At 40.3% G+C, this 18,774-nt stretch overlaps 1 protein-coding gene across 7 annotated transcripts in view; it reads right to left on the reverse strand.

Annotated features, from left to right (window-relative positions):
• The window catches only part of scn8ab (sodium channel, voltage gated, type VIII, alpha subunit b), a 90,727-nt gene that overhangs the window by 49,339 nt on the left and 22,614 nt on the right, over positions 1 to 18,774 (reverse strand). For 4 of the 7 annotated variants that reach the window (XM_035386892.1, XM_035386896.1, XM_035386894.1 and 1 more), the window contains exons 3-6: positions 11,815 to 11,933; positions 10,943 to 11,032; positions 8,800 to 8,928; positions 4,752 to 4,843 (exon numbers count right to left, since the gene is read on the reverse strand). In XM_035386892.1, coding sequence (XP_035242783.1) covers positions 4,752 to 4,843; positions 8,800 to 8,928; positions 10,943 to 11,032; positions 11,815 to 11,933 — 430 coding nt within the window. Of the gene's footprint in view, positions 1 to 4,751; positions 4,844 to 5,113; positions 5,206 to 8,799; positions 8,929 to 10,942; positions 11,033 to 11,814; positions 11,934 to 18,774 lie in introns of those variants that run through there. The other 3 variants (XM_035386897.1, XM_035386895.1, XM_035386898.1) reach the window with 2 other exon arrangements.

Raw genomic sequence — 18,774 nt, forward strand, 5'->3', positions numbered from 1 at the left:
GATTGGCCCTGCTAGCATAGCGCTTTATTCTGCTCACGCTCAAAACCAGGTCTGCTTGCTCTCAGTTTGTCACTTGTGCTTGGACTTTTCTGGTACAGCATTACTGCCAAAGGTCCAGCCAGCAGTAATCTCATTGGTTGGGTGATAAGAAGAAATTGCACCAGAGAAATTGCTGAGAACCTGCTAGCCAAAAGCAGAGAATAGAATAGACAGCAATGGTTGACACAAAGCAGCAACCTTTGTGTAGTTAGCACTCTAGCTGCCGATATGGTCAAATAAGCTATGTTCATATGTCTCTTTTAAGGACGTCACTGTGGTGCGGTGGGTAGCACTGTGGCCTCACAGTGGCACCCTGGCCTGGGCCTTTCTGTGTGGAGTTTGCATGTTCTCCCCGTGTCTGTGTGGGTTTACCCTGGGTACTCCAGTTTCCTCCCACAGTCCAAAGACATGCAGGTAGGCTAACTGGAGACTCTAAATTGCCCATTGGTATGAGTGTGTGAGTGAATGGTGAGTGAATGGTGTGTGTGTGCCCTGCATATTGGCAGCCTGGCTACCGATTGGCAGCCTGTCTAGGGTGTATTTCTGCCTCTTGCCCAGTGCATGCTGGGATAGGCTCCAGCACCCCCCGTGACCCTGCTCAGGATAAGCGGGTATAGATAATAGATGGATAGATGGATGGATGTCTCTTTTAAATTGTTTGTGACTAGCTAATTCTTAGCATTATCTACGTTGTAGCCTGTAGCTATGTTGCTTACTAGTGAGTCATTCATTAGTGATTTTTTATTATTGAATGAATATTTTAGGTGAACAAAATACTTTCACCTCCATGCAAAGATTTGTTCATTTGATTCTGCCCGTTCTCTTCACCAATGACTCCTTTGAATATTTCAGCTGAGAGCCAATTAAAAAATTAGGGCAAAGAAAGATACCTTTGAACCGGTATACAAAAGGTCAGTGTCAAGGACTCATTGAACATGTATGGCAAATGATTGTGTAGAGTCCTTGAACAAACCAGTTTATCCACTTCTGATTCTGATTCTGAAATAAGGGGAACTGAAGCAGTGCTTGTGAACAACTTGTCCACAAACGAAAAAATCGGCGCACAAACTGCAGAAACCAAACGAGTTGTTCGACTGGAGCACAGGCCCCCAGCACTCTCATTCCAGAAAATCAAGTTTAAATCTACATGAAGTGCAACGGTGATAGCATTTTCATTGGGTGTGTCGTTGCTTGTGGAGTGTATAACTGCCATACAGCAACATAAATACTATTTATCCTTAAAAATATGTTATGTTTGCCAAAACATCGAAGTACAATCAACATTGCCAAAGTAAGCTTAACAAAATGACCCATAGTCATTCCGCCCAGGTCCACAGTGGCTAAGTTGCCCCCTGTCAGCAACTGCCTATGTTTCCTGGTCGTTTCTTTATGAACAATAATTTTCGGTCTCAGTGCGATGCTGCATGTTCCAGTCATGTTTACATCGAAAGCGTTTTACGCGTCGCTGGAACTGAAAATGACAGCGTAGAACTTTGTAAGGTGGGCGGTCCCTTCTGGTGTCAGCCATTTTGGACTCGCTTCCGATTTCATCTACTTTCTGTAGGCCACTGACTGCAAGCAGCAATTTAAAAAATAAAAATAATAAAAAACATACAAAATAAGACCTAGCCGACAGTAGCCTAAATACATCTGCAAGACAGTGTGTGCGTGCATGAGGACAGGCTATACAATGAATGCTGTAATTATTGCTAGATGTAGCAACTGGCTGTAATAAAAATCTTGAAACCACTGCAGATGTAGTTATAACAGTGCTATGAAATGACAATTCCAATGCACTAATTAGTTCATAAGATGTTGAACTAACTACCTAAATATCTAGTTAAGCAAGTCATTAGCTGTGTTTGAAGTAATAACCTCAGTCGTAGCAACCAACACACTGATCCAGAATCTTATTCAGTCTTTCACATCATTCTTTCAATGCAACAGGACTAAAGGTTGGAGTATAATTTATATGAATTATAGATATCTGCACAGTTCTCTGTAAATGTAATGGCATAAAAGGCAAGTGACTTCAGAAGCATCATGCAGCATAAAATGTGTTCACAAAGCTAGGCTTGGCAGTCTTGGTGAATGAATAATAGCGGCATGGGATCCTGATAAATACACTGCAGTTTGTGTCTGGAGGACAGCACATTTGTACACATGATGCCTACTCTCTAACTGCAGACATAATGTCTATTCAATAGCAGCAGTCATGATGCCTACACTATCACTGCAATCATTAATGTCTTCTCTATAACTGCAATCATAATATCTACTCTATAACTGTAATCATAATGTCTACTCTATAACTGAAATCATAATGTCTACTCTATAACTGCAATCATAATATCTACTCTATAACTGTAATCATAATATCTACTCAATAACTTTAATCATATCTACCCTATAACTGTAATCATAATGTCTATTCTATAACTGCAATCATAATAACTACTCTATAACTGTAATCATAACGACTACTCTATAACTGTAATCATAATATCTACTCTATAACTGCAATCATAATATCTACTCTATAACTGCAATCATAATATCTACTCTATAACTACAATCATAATACCTACTCTATAACTGTAATCATAATATCTACTCTATAACTACAATCATACTATCTACTCTATAACTGCAGTCATAAATGTCTACTCTATAACTGCAATCATAATGTCTACTCTATAACTGTAATCATAATGTCTACTCTATAACTGCAACCATAATATCTACTCTGTATCACAGAAGCTCCATCTTGAGAATACAGAAAGACTATAAGATTTCCCTTTTTCCAGGAAATTCCTTCCTCTGCACAGACTTGTTTCTCGTTCTATTTAATGCAATTGCAGTGCCCGCAAAATTTATTTACACCCTTGATAAAGATGATGTCCTGAGCTACATTTAAATTCTCAAACATAAAAAAATATTCTTTAATAATGATTCAATGGGATAAACCCAAATACCACTTTTTTCAAATCATACGTTTATTTTAAATTAAAATTGTCACCAGCGTTCACATCCCTGTTCAGCACTTTGTGAAGGAAGCTTCACAAGGATAACACAGCGGTCATCTTCTGTAGTGCATTTATGATTGATGAACATATTGGGAGGTACCACTCCAAATAGAATCTTTTCAGATTCCTTAGATCCCTGTTACTAAAATCTTGGTCCTTCGAGGTCCAGGAACTGCAGTTTTTCCACCCTCACTTTACCTGGGAGTCAGGTGTGAATACAGTCTGGCCAATCATGAGATAATTCTTCAGTTAATTACATGGGGGAAAAGAAATGGATTTGGATTATGGTCCAGATTTGAGTATCCATGCTTTAGACCCTTTGGTTCCCCTTTTTGAGTGAATACAAAATAACTTATGTCTAGTTTTATTGAATTTGACATGTCCTTAATTTAAACTGCATGTGCATTTTATTGATCCTAGGTGATTGTGTCCCCAAGATGCAAACACATTTTGTAGATTTCTAACTGTGACCCTTGGATTTTCTTTTCTCCTCAGCCCAAGCCCTAATCTACTGTACTGTGCATGGGAGCAAGAGGCCTTTGTGTCTTTTATCAGGCAAGATTGCCACTGTTCCAGTTGTTAAACTTCTGAATTATTCAGCTAGGAATTGATCTTTAGTTTTCATTTATTTGTCTTTAAAATGTATTTTTTATTTACTTGTTTGTCACCATCTCTATCTTTGACTTGAAGACCTAAACCCTTCTGTATTCCTTCCTCTGAGAGTTCCCTGTCATTGCCTATGGTCACGGATGACACGTGGATTTTTTCCTGTGAGTAGCCTCATTTTCACACCCCTGTTTAACAGGAAGTGGGAGGCCACAGTACAGTTCCCTAGATTAGGATGAATTTAAAAAAATAGTGTGCTAATGCAGACAACCTTTTCATTGGACAAAAAAAAAAAATGTATTATGGGTGTGAATAAGCGTGATACATATCTTTTGGGAAAAAACTATTACTTGTTAAAGAACAGTACTAGAACAGTTTTTCTCTGAGAAGTATGCCATTTCTTTGAGCATACAGTCCAATAAAGCGTATTACCTATCTTTCTTATTCTATATAGCCTTCATTCATCTTTATCTAGGGTATCAATAATTTGGGAGGGCACAAAGTAGAATGATTTTTGTAACTAAAGAAATGGGCACATACACAGGTCAGGGCACTACATATGAAAATCATTGCACGCTCACAGAATGCGGCATCATTCTTTAGTTTCAAATCTACACAACATGCCCGTAGAACCACTACGAAATTGACTTAAAACAAGGTCACCACCTGCTTTTGAGGTCCTAATTCCGATAAACCAGGAGAGTGGACCTTGTGTTTCAAAACACTTTATGGCTATGTAGGAAGCACTTATTTTCCATCAGGATACAGTGACACCCTCATTCACAATAGCATGATATGCTAATCATGGTATTTCAGCCTGATCGTAGTTGTGGTAATGGGTGACTGCAGACACTCCTGGCCTCTGAGGCTAAAGGTAGACTGCGAAGCCTATCAAAAATGTATTGGCACCATTTTTGATCATTTGGACAAGGAAAAAAAAAATCAAAGAAATATTTTTTTTCCCCAAATTGTCTTCTTTTAAACATCAATAATAATAATAATAATAATAATAATAAGAGTTTAAAATTTTTTTTTAAATAATGAAAAAAGCTCAGCCTTTGTGTTTAAATTGGGCCTCACCTGGAATGACAGAGATAGTTTTCAATGCCCGGAGAACTCTGAACGTTCTCAGCGCAGACACATTCCCCAGGTCCACAAACTCTGTGACATATCTGAAAATAAGGGAGGATCACACAACAAACACAAATGACGACAACAACACACACGCAAGGGCACAACACCGACGAGGGGGGGAGGGGGTGGGTGGCACGTCACTCACAGAGCCTGTCCTTCGGGGCTGGGGGGGGGGGGGGGGGGGGGGGGGGGGGGGGGGGGGGGGGGGGGGGGGAGGTGTAGAGGGATACCAAAAAACAGAAAACGAAAAAGAAACACACCTAACACCGACCCTCATCCCAGCCCCCCCCCCACCCCTGCTGTCTTACCTGGTATTACAGAAATTGTTTTCAAAGCCCTCAACACTCTGAATGTGCGCAGAGCTGAGACATTGCCTAGGTTTACAAACTCTGTTATATACCTGTAGAATCAAATCAAAGTTATTTGTAGGGAGTTGAAAGAAAAATGGGGAAACAGTTTCAAAAAAGGAAAAAGTGATGCTAAAAACCTTACTTATTCACCTTATTTTCACAAACAACTGAGCGCTAAAGAGTAACACAGAGGAGGATACGAAACACATTCGGTTATTTTAAATTGAATGAAATTGACAACTGCGCCCTTATAGAATTGAAAGCAAATCCAATCTGCTCCAGTAAATATGCAAATCACAGCAGCAGCTTTTGTAGTTCTTCAGACGAAGTGTGTGTGTCTGTGTGTGAGTGTGTGTGTGTCCGCACGCATGATCATTCAAACACCCATATGGTGAAAATGTTTGTGTCATTCAAGAAAATTTCCCTGAAAAATTTGTCCCTGAAAAACCAAGTCCTCCAGTTTAAGGGGATAAAGTCCAGGTAAACCCAATTTCCGTGGAAAACAGATTATGGTAAAGAATAAGAACTAGAAGAAGGACAGAAGGAAGGAAGGAAAGAAGGAAGAAAGGAAAGATGCAGAAGTCCAATTGAGAAAAGGTCTCTTTTAGCCATCATGTCAACGATAGGGCTGGGCGATATCTCTAAAAATAATATCATAACGTACGATGCTGGCACTGGAAAATATCGCCTGACAACAATCAAAGCGATGATGTATACTCGCCATTTGATCTAATTACATCATATTATCGCCCAGGCCGAGTCAACAACTGGTCTGGAATCACCTGGCTGAAAACAAGGACCTTCACTCATGTTAAGAGTAACTGGTGTCTTCAAACCGAGGCATTCTCTGTCCCGTACCGGACAGGTGGGAGATTCTCAGAATTTCAAATGTAAGAAATTTAATGGAATGTTTTTCAGAATATGCTGCGCAGTTGTATGTTATCAACTTTTAGAAGATATTTCAAAACCTATATACATGAAATTATATATGTATATATATATATATATATACTACATTTCCAAAAGTATGTGGACATCCCTTCTAATTAGTGGTTTTGGCTATTTCAGCCACACCCACTGCTAACAGGTGCATAAATTCAAGCGTACAGCCATACAATCTTCATTATCAAATATTGGCAGTAGAATAGGTTGCGCTGAAGAGCTCAGTGACTTTCAACGTGGCACTGTCATTGGATGCCACGTTTCCAACAAGTCAGTTTTTCAAATTTCTGCCCTGGTACAGCCTCCCCAGTCAACAGTAAATGCTGTTATTGTGAAGTGGAAACATAGAGGAGCAACAACAGCTCAGCCGTGAAGCAGTAGGCCACACAAGCTCACAGAACGGGACCGCTGAGTGCTGAAGCGGGTAGTGCATAAAAATCATCTGTCCTCAGTTGCAACACTTACTACCGAGTTCCAAAGTACCTCCGGAAATGTCAGCACAAGAACTGTTTGTCAAGAGCTTCATGAAATGGGTTTCCATGGCCAGGCAGCCATACACAAGCCTAACATCACCCTGCGCAATGCCAAGTGTCCGCTGGAGTGGTGTAAAGAACACCACCATTGGATTCTGGAGCAGGGGAAACGCGTTCTCTGGAGTGATGAATCACGCTTCACTATCTGACAATCTGACGGGCAAATTGGGGTTTGGCAGAATGCATAGTGCCAATTGTACTGGCCCGAATAGTGTTGTACTATAAAGTTTGGTAGTGGAGGAATAATGGTCTGGGGCCCATTTTCCTGGTTTAGGCTAGGCCCCTTAGTTCCATTAAAGAAAATCTTAATGCTACAGCATACGATGTCAGTCTAGAGAATTGTACACTTCCAACTTTGTGGCAGCAGTTTGGGAAAGGCTCTTTCCTGATTGAGCTTGATAATGCCCCTGTGCACAAAGCAAGGTCCATAAAAAAATGGCTTGTTGGGTTTGATGGGGAAGAACTTGACTACCCTGCACAGAGCCCTGACCTCTACCCCATCAAACACCTTTGGGATGAACTGCAACGCTGACTGTGAGCCAGGCCTTACGCCAACATCAGTGCCCGACCTCACTATTCCACTTGTGGCTGAATGGAAGCGAATCCCCACAGCCATGTTCCCAAATCTACCCGAAAGCCATCCCAGAAGAGTGGAGGCTGTTACAGCAGCAAAGGGGGGGTCCAACTCCATATTAATACCCAAGGTTTTTGAATGAGATGTTCAACACGTACATATGGGTGTGATGTTCAGTTGTCCACATACTTTTGGAAATGTAGTGTATAAAAAGCTAAGGGTATTTTTGTACACTTTGGTATCACTGTGCAGGAGTTGCAGCACCCCCCATTTTAGAGCACCATAATGTTTGCGGCACCCATAGACATCACAAGGCGTTGAATATCTTCTCTGGGTATCTTGCTGTTAAGAGTATGATTCAATATGTTCATATTTTTGGCATGGATGGTGAAAAGGAATTTCCTTACTGATGAAAATAAATCTAACTGACTAACAGTTTGCATCTTGTAGTGTGGCCCCTGTAGTTTTGTTTGTGATGCCTTCTGGTGACAGCAGTCACCGACACATCTTCCCTGCTTCCCGAAGATTGTTTCTGACCTGTTGGACAGGTGTTTGAGGTTTTTTCTTCATTATGGTCATCAATTGTAGAGGTCCTCCATGGCCTACCAGGCCCTTTGTAACTACTGAGCTCAGCAGTGCTCTCTTTCTTCTTAATGGTGTTTCAAACAGATGATTTTCATAAGCCTAAGCCTATGTCTCTGGCTGTTTTTTTTCTTCTTATTTCTCAGCCTCATAATGGGCCTCATTCATGAAACACGCATATGATCATATTTGATTGTAAACTGTGCGTAAGAATGTTACCGTGAACATTTTGGCATTCATCATTTTTTTCTTCTCTATATTTGTTCATGGCTGTTTCCTTACGCTAATCACATGAACAGGATTGAGCATAAAATTTACAAAGAGTCAGCATTCATCTTATACACCTGGGATATGCAAAAAAAGGTCAGTACATGTGTCATGAATTCCAAATTGTTTTTTCTCAAGAACATTTTTAAGAACAAAATATGAATAATTGAAGAAAAGTTTTGTGAATGAGGCCCAATGTTTTCTTCACTTTCATTGGCTGGCCCTCATGTTGACAAACACCAAAAAAAGACTCAAAGGCAATCAAAAGCTTAGAATCAGGAGTAAGTACTGGAACCTTTCTCACACTGGCGCCGAGGAACCGAACACACCTGACTATTCAGAAACACCTGTGAAGCCATTTGTCCCGAACATTATTGTGTCCTGAAATGGGGGGACTATGTATACAGAAAAAAGTGCTGTCATGTAATAAATATATGTATAAAAACACCCTTTAATAAAATCTTAGAATCTGCACTTTAACCACATGTGAATTGTTTGATTACAAATTTAAAATTGTGGAGTACAAAGCCAAATCAAGAAAAAAAAGTATTTCTCCCAAACATTATGGAGGTTACTATATATATATATATATATATATATATATATGCGTAAAAGGAACTATAATATAATAAAAGGAACGTCTACATATCTGGCGAAGACAAACGCCCACACACTCAATCAACTCAATCCAAAAGTAGTGCACGTGTGGCACTTAAAATGCATTATGGGTAGAGAGCTGTACTTACGCCATAGAAATCACCATGAAATCGAGCCAGTTCCATGGATCCCTTAGGAACGTAAACCCGTCTATACAGAACCCTCGAGCAACTATTTTTGTTAGCGATTCAAAGGTATAAATACCAGTGAAGGTGTACCTAGAAGGAAAAACCACAGTGAGGATCAGACGTCGTTTTAAGATGGACAGCTATCAGAACAGTTCGCCATCCCATCATGCAGTGGTGCAGTACCCATGCCTCTGCAAAGAAGCCGTGCTACGGACCAAGTTTACACTTATTTTTATGGCACTTTCCTTGGGGTGCAAATACTAGAATAGTATTTGCAACATAGGCTTGGATTCAGTCAACTTTTATTGTAAAATTTCAAAATATTTTTTTTTCAGAAATAGTAAATGTTTGATTCATTTCAGTTGTGATGATGATAGATGATCAGAGGTCTCGTCTCCTGTCAAGACATGTTCAAACCTGTATATATTTGATAAAATAAACTACCAATAAATAAGCATTTCCCCTGTGAGACACGTGAATTATGTCAACAACAATAAGTATACCATTGAAAAACTTTAATGTGATGTTACCCAAGTGTGCTGAATTAATCAAATTTAGAAACTTTAGATTATTTCTTTATTTATTTATTTGCTGTAATCTTACATTGTAGAAATCCATACTGAGCTTGAATGTCATTTGGTTTTAGTGTGTAAAACTTGTGCATGTTCAATTTTACTACTATGACAAGTAGGTGGACAATTTACAGTGGTTAAATTAAACAAACAAGACATTTTTCTGACCTTTTTGCCAAATATTACATTTGATGTTAGTTATGACCAAAAAATCACATGAATGATGTGTAAGAGTATTTAATACTACTTTACATGTGCTTCTCAACTTAGCCATGAGATACCACCACAGTCTAATTCCCTTTCTTACAGAAAATATGCTAAGATGATGCATGAAGTACTACCTTCTAAAAAAAAAAAAAAAACACAATATATGATTTTAAGAAGCCTAACAGAAAACTCACTCATCTGCTTTTCTTTTTACTTTTTTCTGTCCTTTACTTTTTTCAGGCCCCATACAGCATCACTGATAAACATAGTTTTCATTTCTTTCTGCATTTTAATAGAAACAAAATAGAATATGTCTACAGTCTGTCTAACATTTTAATGTTACAAGCTTACCAACTGTTACTTCAGAGACACCATAGAAACGAGCAGTGTATCATGGAATGTAATTTTGAAATGCGGGATACTGAAGTATAAAACTCTGACAAATAAATATATAAGTATACTTATAGGACTGCCATTCATAAAAACATTAACCTGTCCATTAACTAGTTCCAGATAACAGCCAAGGTATCAGCCAGGCTTTTGAATAATATCCAGCTTCTGCCTTGCACTTTGGTATCCTTCATGAAAACTGCAGGTTGGGGTTTGTTTTGCGGCTATGCCTTGTGATCTCTGGCTGTGTTTGACATGGGACTGAAAGGGTTAAGCTCAACAAAAATTGCCAAAAAACATACGCCATTATGTCAACTGTCGTCTTGGAGCTACATATGGGCCAAATAATCATTTGAAATAAAACATTACCAAAATGCACAAAAATATTAATCTAATAAGACTTTCATCATGACAGCTATTGGTGAAATCAGATATTTATTTTTAAATTGTCAGCAAGCAGTGGAAACTGAACTTGTGAACTGTACCTGAACTTTGTATAATGGCTCAGTAAAAAAAGACTATTTGTAGTACCATGTTGTTGTTCAAGCCTGACCACTGCCATAAAAAAACTGTAGACTTACCAAATACTTAGTTCTGTATTTTTAACATAGAATGTGCTACCAAAGAGAACATCCTGTCTTTAGGAGCTGAATATCTGGTGAATATATAGAATCTGTTTCTGTTATCAGTAAAAAGGTCCAAAAGGCATTACTGCTGAGGTTTGATTTATAAAGCTCATAGAACATTTTGGTCTAGACACATGGCAATTTATATCCATCCAGCTATCTAGAGTTGACTTAAGCACCTCCCAAGGTCGTTTTGGTTATTATATGAAAGTTAAGTACAAATGTTGATTGAATCCAGGTCATAGTATTTCTGTTTACCCTGAGGCTAAACAAAGAGAAGCATGCCGTGAAATTAAAGTGCATACTTACTCTACTTGTTTCGACCATTCAGGAGGATTGCTAAAAGTCATGAATACACAGTTGGTCAAAATTGTACACATTATGATCATGCTGAAGACTGTGCAGAAAAAGTAAGTTAAGGAAAATTCTGGATAGCAACAATGAGAAAAATACATACATTCACATATAATGCTGAGTCTCTTTCCAAAGAAAAGAGAAAACTGCATTTCAAAACTTTAATGCCCGATAGAGCTGAAGAAAAGGTAAGCATATTATGTTCCTCTCAAGCAAAATTTGGAGCACAGGAGCTTTTGATTTATGAGGCTGGGGTATAAATGATCGGTAAGTTAACTCTTATGTGTTCTTTCTGTGTTTTCGATTCCCTTCGGAAAACGTTAATTCTGAAGCGTGACAGTTCATTTGCACATGATCCTACAGAAAAGAAAGCCAGACTGCATAGTCCAGCAATGATTTCCCTGTGTTTTGTTTTCTTGTTGAACTGCTCCATGAACCCATTGATATTTGCTATGAAACCCTGAACTGAGAGAGGGCGTGTGCGGCTGCCACAAGCCGTTGTGATTAGGAAGGCCGTCGTTGCTCGGGACAACAGAAGCACAGAAACGAGCGGTTCTCAAAGCTCCCAAGCATCATGCAGCAGATGGCATCCCATACCAAAAAGAAACATAAACGAAATAACTTCCAAAACGTATCATGGAGACAAAGATACACACAGGAAGAATGTATTAGCGGTGCATGAGAAAGTACTTAGCACACGGAAATGTAAACATTTGGAACATAGTTTTTGGTATGGGATGCGTAAACCCATACTTAAAAAGGCACATATCTTAAAAGTTTGGCAATTCAGTCAACATCAGCACAGAAAGCTCCATTTGAAAGGATATGAATGTATCAAAATTTTAATAGCTATTCGTCTAAATAGATTAAAGGGGCTAATGATGTACAAGGAAGGCGTGGCACTAAAACGGAAGATTGTCTTCCCTTTGTTTAGCACTATAAATGTCTGTGGAGAGAGAAAGAGAGAAAAAGAGAGAGAAGAATGTCAAACAGGAGTAAAACAAAGAAAACCATGTAATCCAATGTTAAACAGGAGTAACACAAGGTAAATCACATACTATAATGTAAAACAACAGTAACACAAGGTAAATCACATACTATAATGTAAAACAACAGTAACACAAGGTAAATCACATACTATAATGTAAAACAACAGTAACACAAGGTAAATCACATACTATAATGTAAAACAACAGTAACACAAGGTAAATCACACACTATAATGTAAAACAACAGTAACACAAGGTAAATCACACACTATAATGTAAAACAACAGTAACACAAGGTAAATCACACACTATAATGTAAAACAACAGTAACACAAGGCAAATCACACACTATAATGTAAACAACAGTAACACAAGGTACATCACACACTTCAATGTCAAACAGCAGTAACACAGGGTAAAGCACACACTCCAATGTTAAACAGCAATAACACAAGGTACACCACACACTTCGATGTCAAACAGCAGTAATACAGGGTAAAGCACACACTCCAATGTAAAACAGCAGTAACACAAGGTAAATCACACACTCCAATGTAAAACAGCAGTAACACAGGGTAAATCACACGCTCCAATGTTAAACAGCAGTAACACAAGGTAAAGTACACACTCCAATTTATATGCAGAGACATAAGGGTAATGCATTCTACAATGTTCTTGTTGGAAAGATATGTGTTGGAGAGATGTGTAACACTTAGAAGCATTTTATGCGTGTTGGAGAGATATGTAACACGCAGGAGCATTTTATGTGTGTTGGAGAGATATGTAACATGCAGGAGCATTTTATGCATGTTTGAGAGATATATAACACTTAGAAGCATTTTATGTGCGCTGGAGAGATATGTAACACACATGAGCATTTTATGAATGTTGGAGAGATATGTAACACGCAGTTGCTACACCACACAAGTGAGACCAGCGTTATCAAAATCGTAACCAAGTGCAGAGCTTCCCTGTACTTCTTCTGCACCAACTCTAGTTCTGGATTTATATTTTCTTAGTTTCAATTAAAAACGGTCAAGGTTAATTTGCATCTTTACATGCCAAACTTTACAGTCTGTATGGCAACTTATTATTTTGGTCATTACTTGTTCTGCTTCTCCTATTTTCCACCATTCCCAGAGGGAAGAACCGTACCGTTTTTTTCAATTTGGCATACTAAATAGAAATCAGTATACAGAAAGCATTTAACAATCCAATAAAATGATTATTGTATTATTCTAAAATGCAAAGAACACGACTGCATCCTTAGCACAACTTAAATTCACATCATCTTAATCAGAAACACATGTAGTTGTATTATTTTATAGGAACCCAGTAAAATATGGGAAACACTTAAGAGTTCTAATGAACAACAAATGCTCAGATTGAGCACAACATGTGGTAGCATTTGAAACATCATTTCAATCCAAAAATGTAGAGGAAAATGTGTATTTATTCTGAAAGAATTGTATTTACATTTCGTGTGCTCCTACCTCACTATAGTTATTGCTTCATAAAAATAAAAAAAAAGTATGAGGCTACTATATTATTTTAGTGCTTCCGACAATGACTTGATATCATTATGTTTTGCTGAGGGGAAACACATTTTGAGTTGCTAATTGCAACTCACGCCATTTTGGGGCTCATGAGATGTGACTACCTCGCGATTTCATGTTCAAGTGTGCGTGAACGTCTGACACTTGATCTTCCCCTTTCCTACTTTGGGACGAGTACACCGGATGACTTACATATTTAATATACATTTAATGTCACAGTATCTTGCTTTATAAATATGAGGACCCGATCTGCCAAAATAAATAAACACAAAAAAAATACTGTCTCAATAAATAAATAAATAAATAAATAAATAAATAAATAAATAAATAAATAAATAAATAAATAAATAAATAAATAAATAAAAGTATTTGCAAATAAACATAAAAATAAATGTAATCCGATTAATCAATGTGTCCCAAAATAAACGAACAGCAAGGAAAGCTGTGTCTGAGACCCACAGCAGGGGCTCCAAACCTGGTCCTGGGGAGCCACAGGGTCAGCTAGTGTTCCTCCTCACTGTAAATGGTTCATTTGAAGCAGCTGATTACACCCTGGTTTCACAATCTCAAATCGACTGGCGATTTTAGTGTGGGGGAAAAAAAAACCGGAGACCCAAAGTTGTAGACCCCTGCAGTAGCATACGAGAACATCATCTGGAAAAACACCCCTTTGTGCACAATGTTAAGCGTAAAAAAAAGTGTGTCATTCTTCTCGTGTCGTCATGCATCATTATTATAAATGACGGGTCCGTTCGTCCATCAGACATGACCTGGCAGCTGTAATGTTACATTTCATGGAGACCGCAGGCGTCAAAAAAAGAGGGCCACAGTGTCTGCACGTTTTTGGGGGTGTTCTCAGGCCCAGTGGTGCATTTAAGACGTTCGTGGTCTGTGAAATCCACACACCTTGTTCTCAAGATTAATTGGCAGCCAAATGAAAAGGAAAATACAGAAACACGCAGACACTGCACCCCTATCCTCCCCCCCCCCCCCCCCGCCCCGCCTTGAGACTCAGTTCGACACCCCTGCCATAGACCAACGAGGATACGGAACTGAGCTTCTGATATAAAGACGGAATAATTCCTTGCCATTACAGGCATAAGACAGGCCTCTTCAGCCAAGCCGTGTTTTCAGGGTTTAAAGACTGAGGCACAACCAGGGAGAGAACATGGAGCCCACTCCCTATTTCGTAGAGTTCACAGCCCGAAGACCTGGATTCAGTCAACACAGTCCGCTACAATCTCCCGTGCTGACACTGTGAATCTGGGAAAATGGAACAGTAGGGTGCAGCCTGTCAGTCTTCAGAAAAAAATCTAATGAAATATTGACAACAACGCGTACATGCCCACAGACCTCAGTTTCCATTCAGGCTCCCTGATGATGCCGCAGAGAAGGTCAAAGGTCAAAGTAGCACAACCCTCTCAAGTCTTTACTGGCACGCGGGCTGACCAATATGCGCTTGCCCTTAAAAGCGGAGATTTGCTGACACAGCATCAAGAACAGCTGTAGGGTGTGGCTGAGGATTTTTACCTACACAGTGCATTCATTTTCTTCATTTTTCTTTGTGTTTGCAAATTAAAATATATTTAAATAGAATTCTTTCTGCTCCTACATAAGTAACTTTCTACAATGTCAAAATGAAATAAAGTATATAGATGTTTTAAGAATTACATTAAAAATTTACCAGATAAAATGACTTATTTGACAAGAATTCACACTTAGGTTGATTAACAACCTAAATTTGGCCAAATTTTTCTGGAGAGATCACGCTAAATACATGAACAACATTCATCTATGTTGACTTCAAATCCACTTGTGCAATAGCTACCCGGTGAGGTCTCTCAACTGAACCAACCAATCATATCTGTCATGCTGTTATGAAGGCCAATGTACTGCCTTTTGGTAAATGGTAAATGGTAAATGGACTGCATTTATATAGCGCTTTTATCCAAAGCGCTTTACAATTGATGCCTCTCATTCGCCTGAGCAGTTAGGGGTTAGGGGTTAGGTGTCTTGCTCAAGGACACTTCGACATGCCCAGGGCGGGGTTTGAACCGGCAACCCCTTCGACTGCCAGACAATCGGTCTTACCTCCTGAGCTATGTCGCCTTAAATTTTGAAATTTAAGATGAAGCTGTTAGGCGGCAACAAAAAAAAAAAGCTTTGGGAAGGATTTGAACTTCCCTAAAAGCACCATTCTGTCCATTGTAACAAAGTTGAAAAAATATGGCACAACCCCGAGATTAGCAAGAATCAGGCAAATGTCGTTTTACAAGGAGCGACGCAGAACGAATTGACGGCATCTTCTGTTGCCTCTTCTCTGTGAGCGAGCGCATCCGGTGGAAATGAAATGAAACCGAAGGAGACGTCTGGTCTCTCTCTGAAATGGATCTCTCCTCTCGCCTCAACTCACTTCTTCATCTTGAGCCTCTTCCAGGAAATCTACTGCAAAGTCTGTCCCATTGATCAGTAAATCTGCCGACTCTGCACTTCCTGGGCAACAACGCGGGCAGGCAAGAGCCTCTTTAGATCCCCCTAGAGCTCAGAGCCAGGCGATGGAGCAAGGGGTGGGGGTATAAGATGGAGCGAGGGGTTGGGGTATAAGATGGAGCGAGGGGTGGGGTATAAGATGGAGCGAGGGATGGGGGTATAAGATGGAGCGAGGGATGGGGGTATAAGATGGAGCGAGGGATGGGGGAATAAGATGGAGCGAGGGATGGGGGTATAAGATGGAGCGAGGGATGGGGGTATAAGATGGAGCGAGGAGTGGGGGTATAAGATGGAGCGAGGGGTGGGGGTATAAGATGGAGCGAGGGATGGGGTATAAGATGGAGCGAGGGGTGGGGGTATAAGATGGAGTGAGGGACGGGGGTATAAGATGGAGCGAGGGGTGGGGGTATAAGATGGAGCGAGGGGTGGGGGTATAAGATGGAGTGAGGGGTGGGGGTATAAGATGGAGTGAGGGGTGGGGGTATAAGATGGAGCGAGGGGTGGGGGTATGGGATGGAGCGAGGGGTGGGGGTATAAGATGGAGTGAGGGACGGGGGTATAAGATGGAGCGAGGGGTGTGGGTATAAGATGGAGCGAGGGATGGGGGTATAAGATGGAGCGAGGGGTGGGGATATAAGATGGAGCGAGGGATGGGGGTATATGATGGTGCGAGGGGTGGGGTATAAGATGGAGCGAGGGGTGGGGGTATATGATGGTGCGAGGGGTGGGGTATAAGATGGAGCGAGGGATGGGGGTATATGATGGTGCGAGGGGTGGGGTATAAGATGGAGTGAGGGATGGGGTTATAAGATGGAGCGAGGGGTGGGGGTATAAGATGGAGCGAGGGATGGGGGTAGGGGATGAAGTGAGGGATGGGGGTATAAGATGGAGTAAGGGGTGGGGGTATAAGATGGAGCGAGGGGTGTGGGTATAAGATGGAGCGAGGTGGGAAGGGAGAGCCTGAGGGGGCAGTATTGACTAGCAGCACGAAGAGCTCCAAGAGGCCGTTATGACAGGCTGCAGACTCACTGCCACCAGAGACAGGCGGCAGAGAAACAGCGCTGGAGTCAAACTCAGACCCAAAGGGAGAGAGAATACCTGCCTCATCCACTACACCCTGTCCTGAGCCCAAATACACACACACTAAACCCTGTCCTCATTACAAATACACAAACACTACACCCTGTCCTTATCCCAAATAGACATACACTACACCCTGTCCTGAGCCCAAATACACACACACTACACCCTGTCCTGACCCCAAAATACACAAACACTACACTCTGTCCTGACCCCAAATACACATACATTACACCCTGTCCTGTCCCCAAATACACATACACTACACCCTGTCCTGAGCCTAAATACACATACACTACACCCTGTCCTGACCCCAAATACACATACATTACACCCTGTCCTGTCCCCAAATACACATACACTACACCCTGTCCTGAGCCTAAATACACATAGACTACACCCTGTCCTGACCCCAAATACACATACACTAAACCCACACCCACTCAAATGCACACACGTACATGCACACATGCATACACAGAGTTATATATACAGTTACATATACTCATATGCATACATCTTCATAAATACATACACCTATACACACAGAGATGAACAGAATTAAATAGAATATCCATACACACACACACACACAAACACACACACACATATACAGAACCAAATACGCATTTATATAAGCCTGCACAATTAAATTAATTCAACTAAATGCACAAACATTCACTTAAATGCACTCAGACTCATGAATACACACACACACACACGCACACACACACGCACACACCCACACACACGCGTGCACACACACTGAGGAAAGGCCCTAAGGTTGAGGTGAATTCCCCCTCCTCCATTGTAAAGTTTGAAGATGGACTTCAAAGGCACAATATAGATACTATCTATTCTTCTTCTTCTTATTATTATTATTATTATTAGCAGTAGTTGCAGTAGCAGCAGTAGCAGTAGTAAAAGTAGTAGTAGTATAAACCAGGTAAAACAGTAAAAAAAAAAAAAAAATTCAGACATTCATGTACATACAAAATTTGTGAGATGTGAAAATGAAATCCCATCTGTCTGTTGTGCAGATACCCTCAAACACGTTTTGATTGTTTACATTTTATATAGTGATGCCCTTTTAAACATTGTGCTTGTTATTTGGTCATGCATGCTTGTTTTGAGTGAAGCACAAGTAACACGTTCTCGTGCGAAGCCTGCCAGGAGAATCGCTGCATTAATCTCAAAGGGTGGGGCAGTTTCCTAAAAGCACCTGAAAAATAAAACTAGGACGTTTTCCATGAAATATTTATGAGAACGAAAGCACTGCGAGGAAGTGAAATTCATCCTTGTCGTCCGCCTGAGCGCTGCGTGTGCAGTGACCCTCGGGCAGCGTCAGGGGTACTCTCCCACGTTCAGGACATCCCCGGGTGGGGACGGGCGAGGAAGAGTGTGGTACAGAAGGCAGCCTGCAGGCAGGCTGAAGGTGACAAAGGAGTCTCAAACTTTGACTGACTCCTGTATCAGGAGCCATTCATGTCTCAGATAACATTTGGCCTATTATTACAAAAAAACTATCTTTTTTCATACCCAAACAGAATTTCTTAGCAAAATTTAATTGCCAATGCATTGTGGGAAAATGTACTCTATGGAAGAGTGTTGGATTCTTTGCCCCCCCCCCCCCCAAAGAGATTAATGTCACTAGATAACAGTCACTTCATTA

This window comes from Anguilla anguilla, chromosome 13 (genome assembly GCF_013347855.1).
Source record: "Anguilla anguilla isolate fAngAng1 chromosome 13, fAngAng1.pri, whole genome shotgun sequence".
Taxonomy (NCBI): domain Eukaryota; kingdom Metazoa; phylum Chordata; class Actinopteri; order Anguilliformes; family Anguillidae; genus Anguilla; species Anguilla anguilla.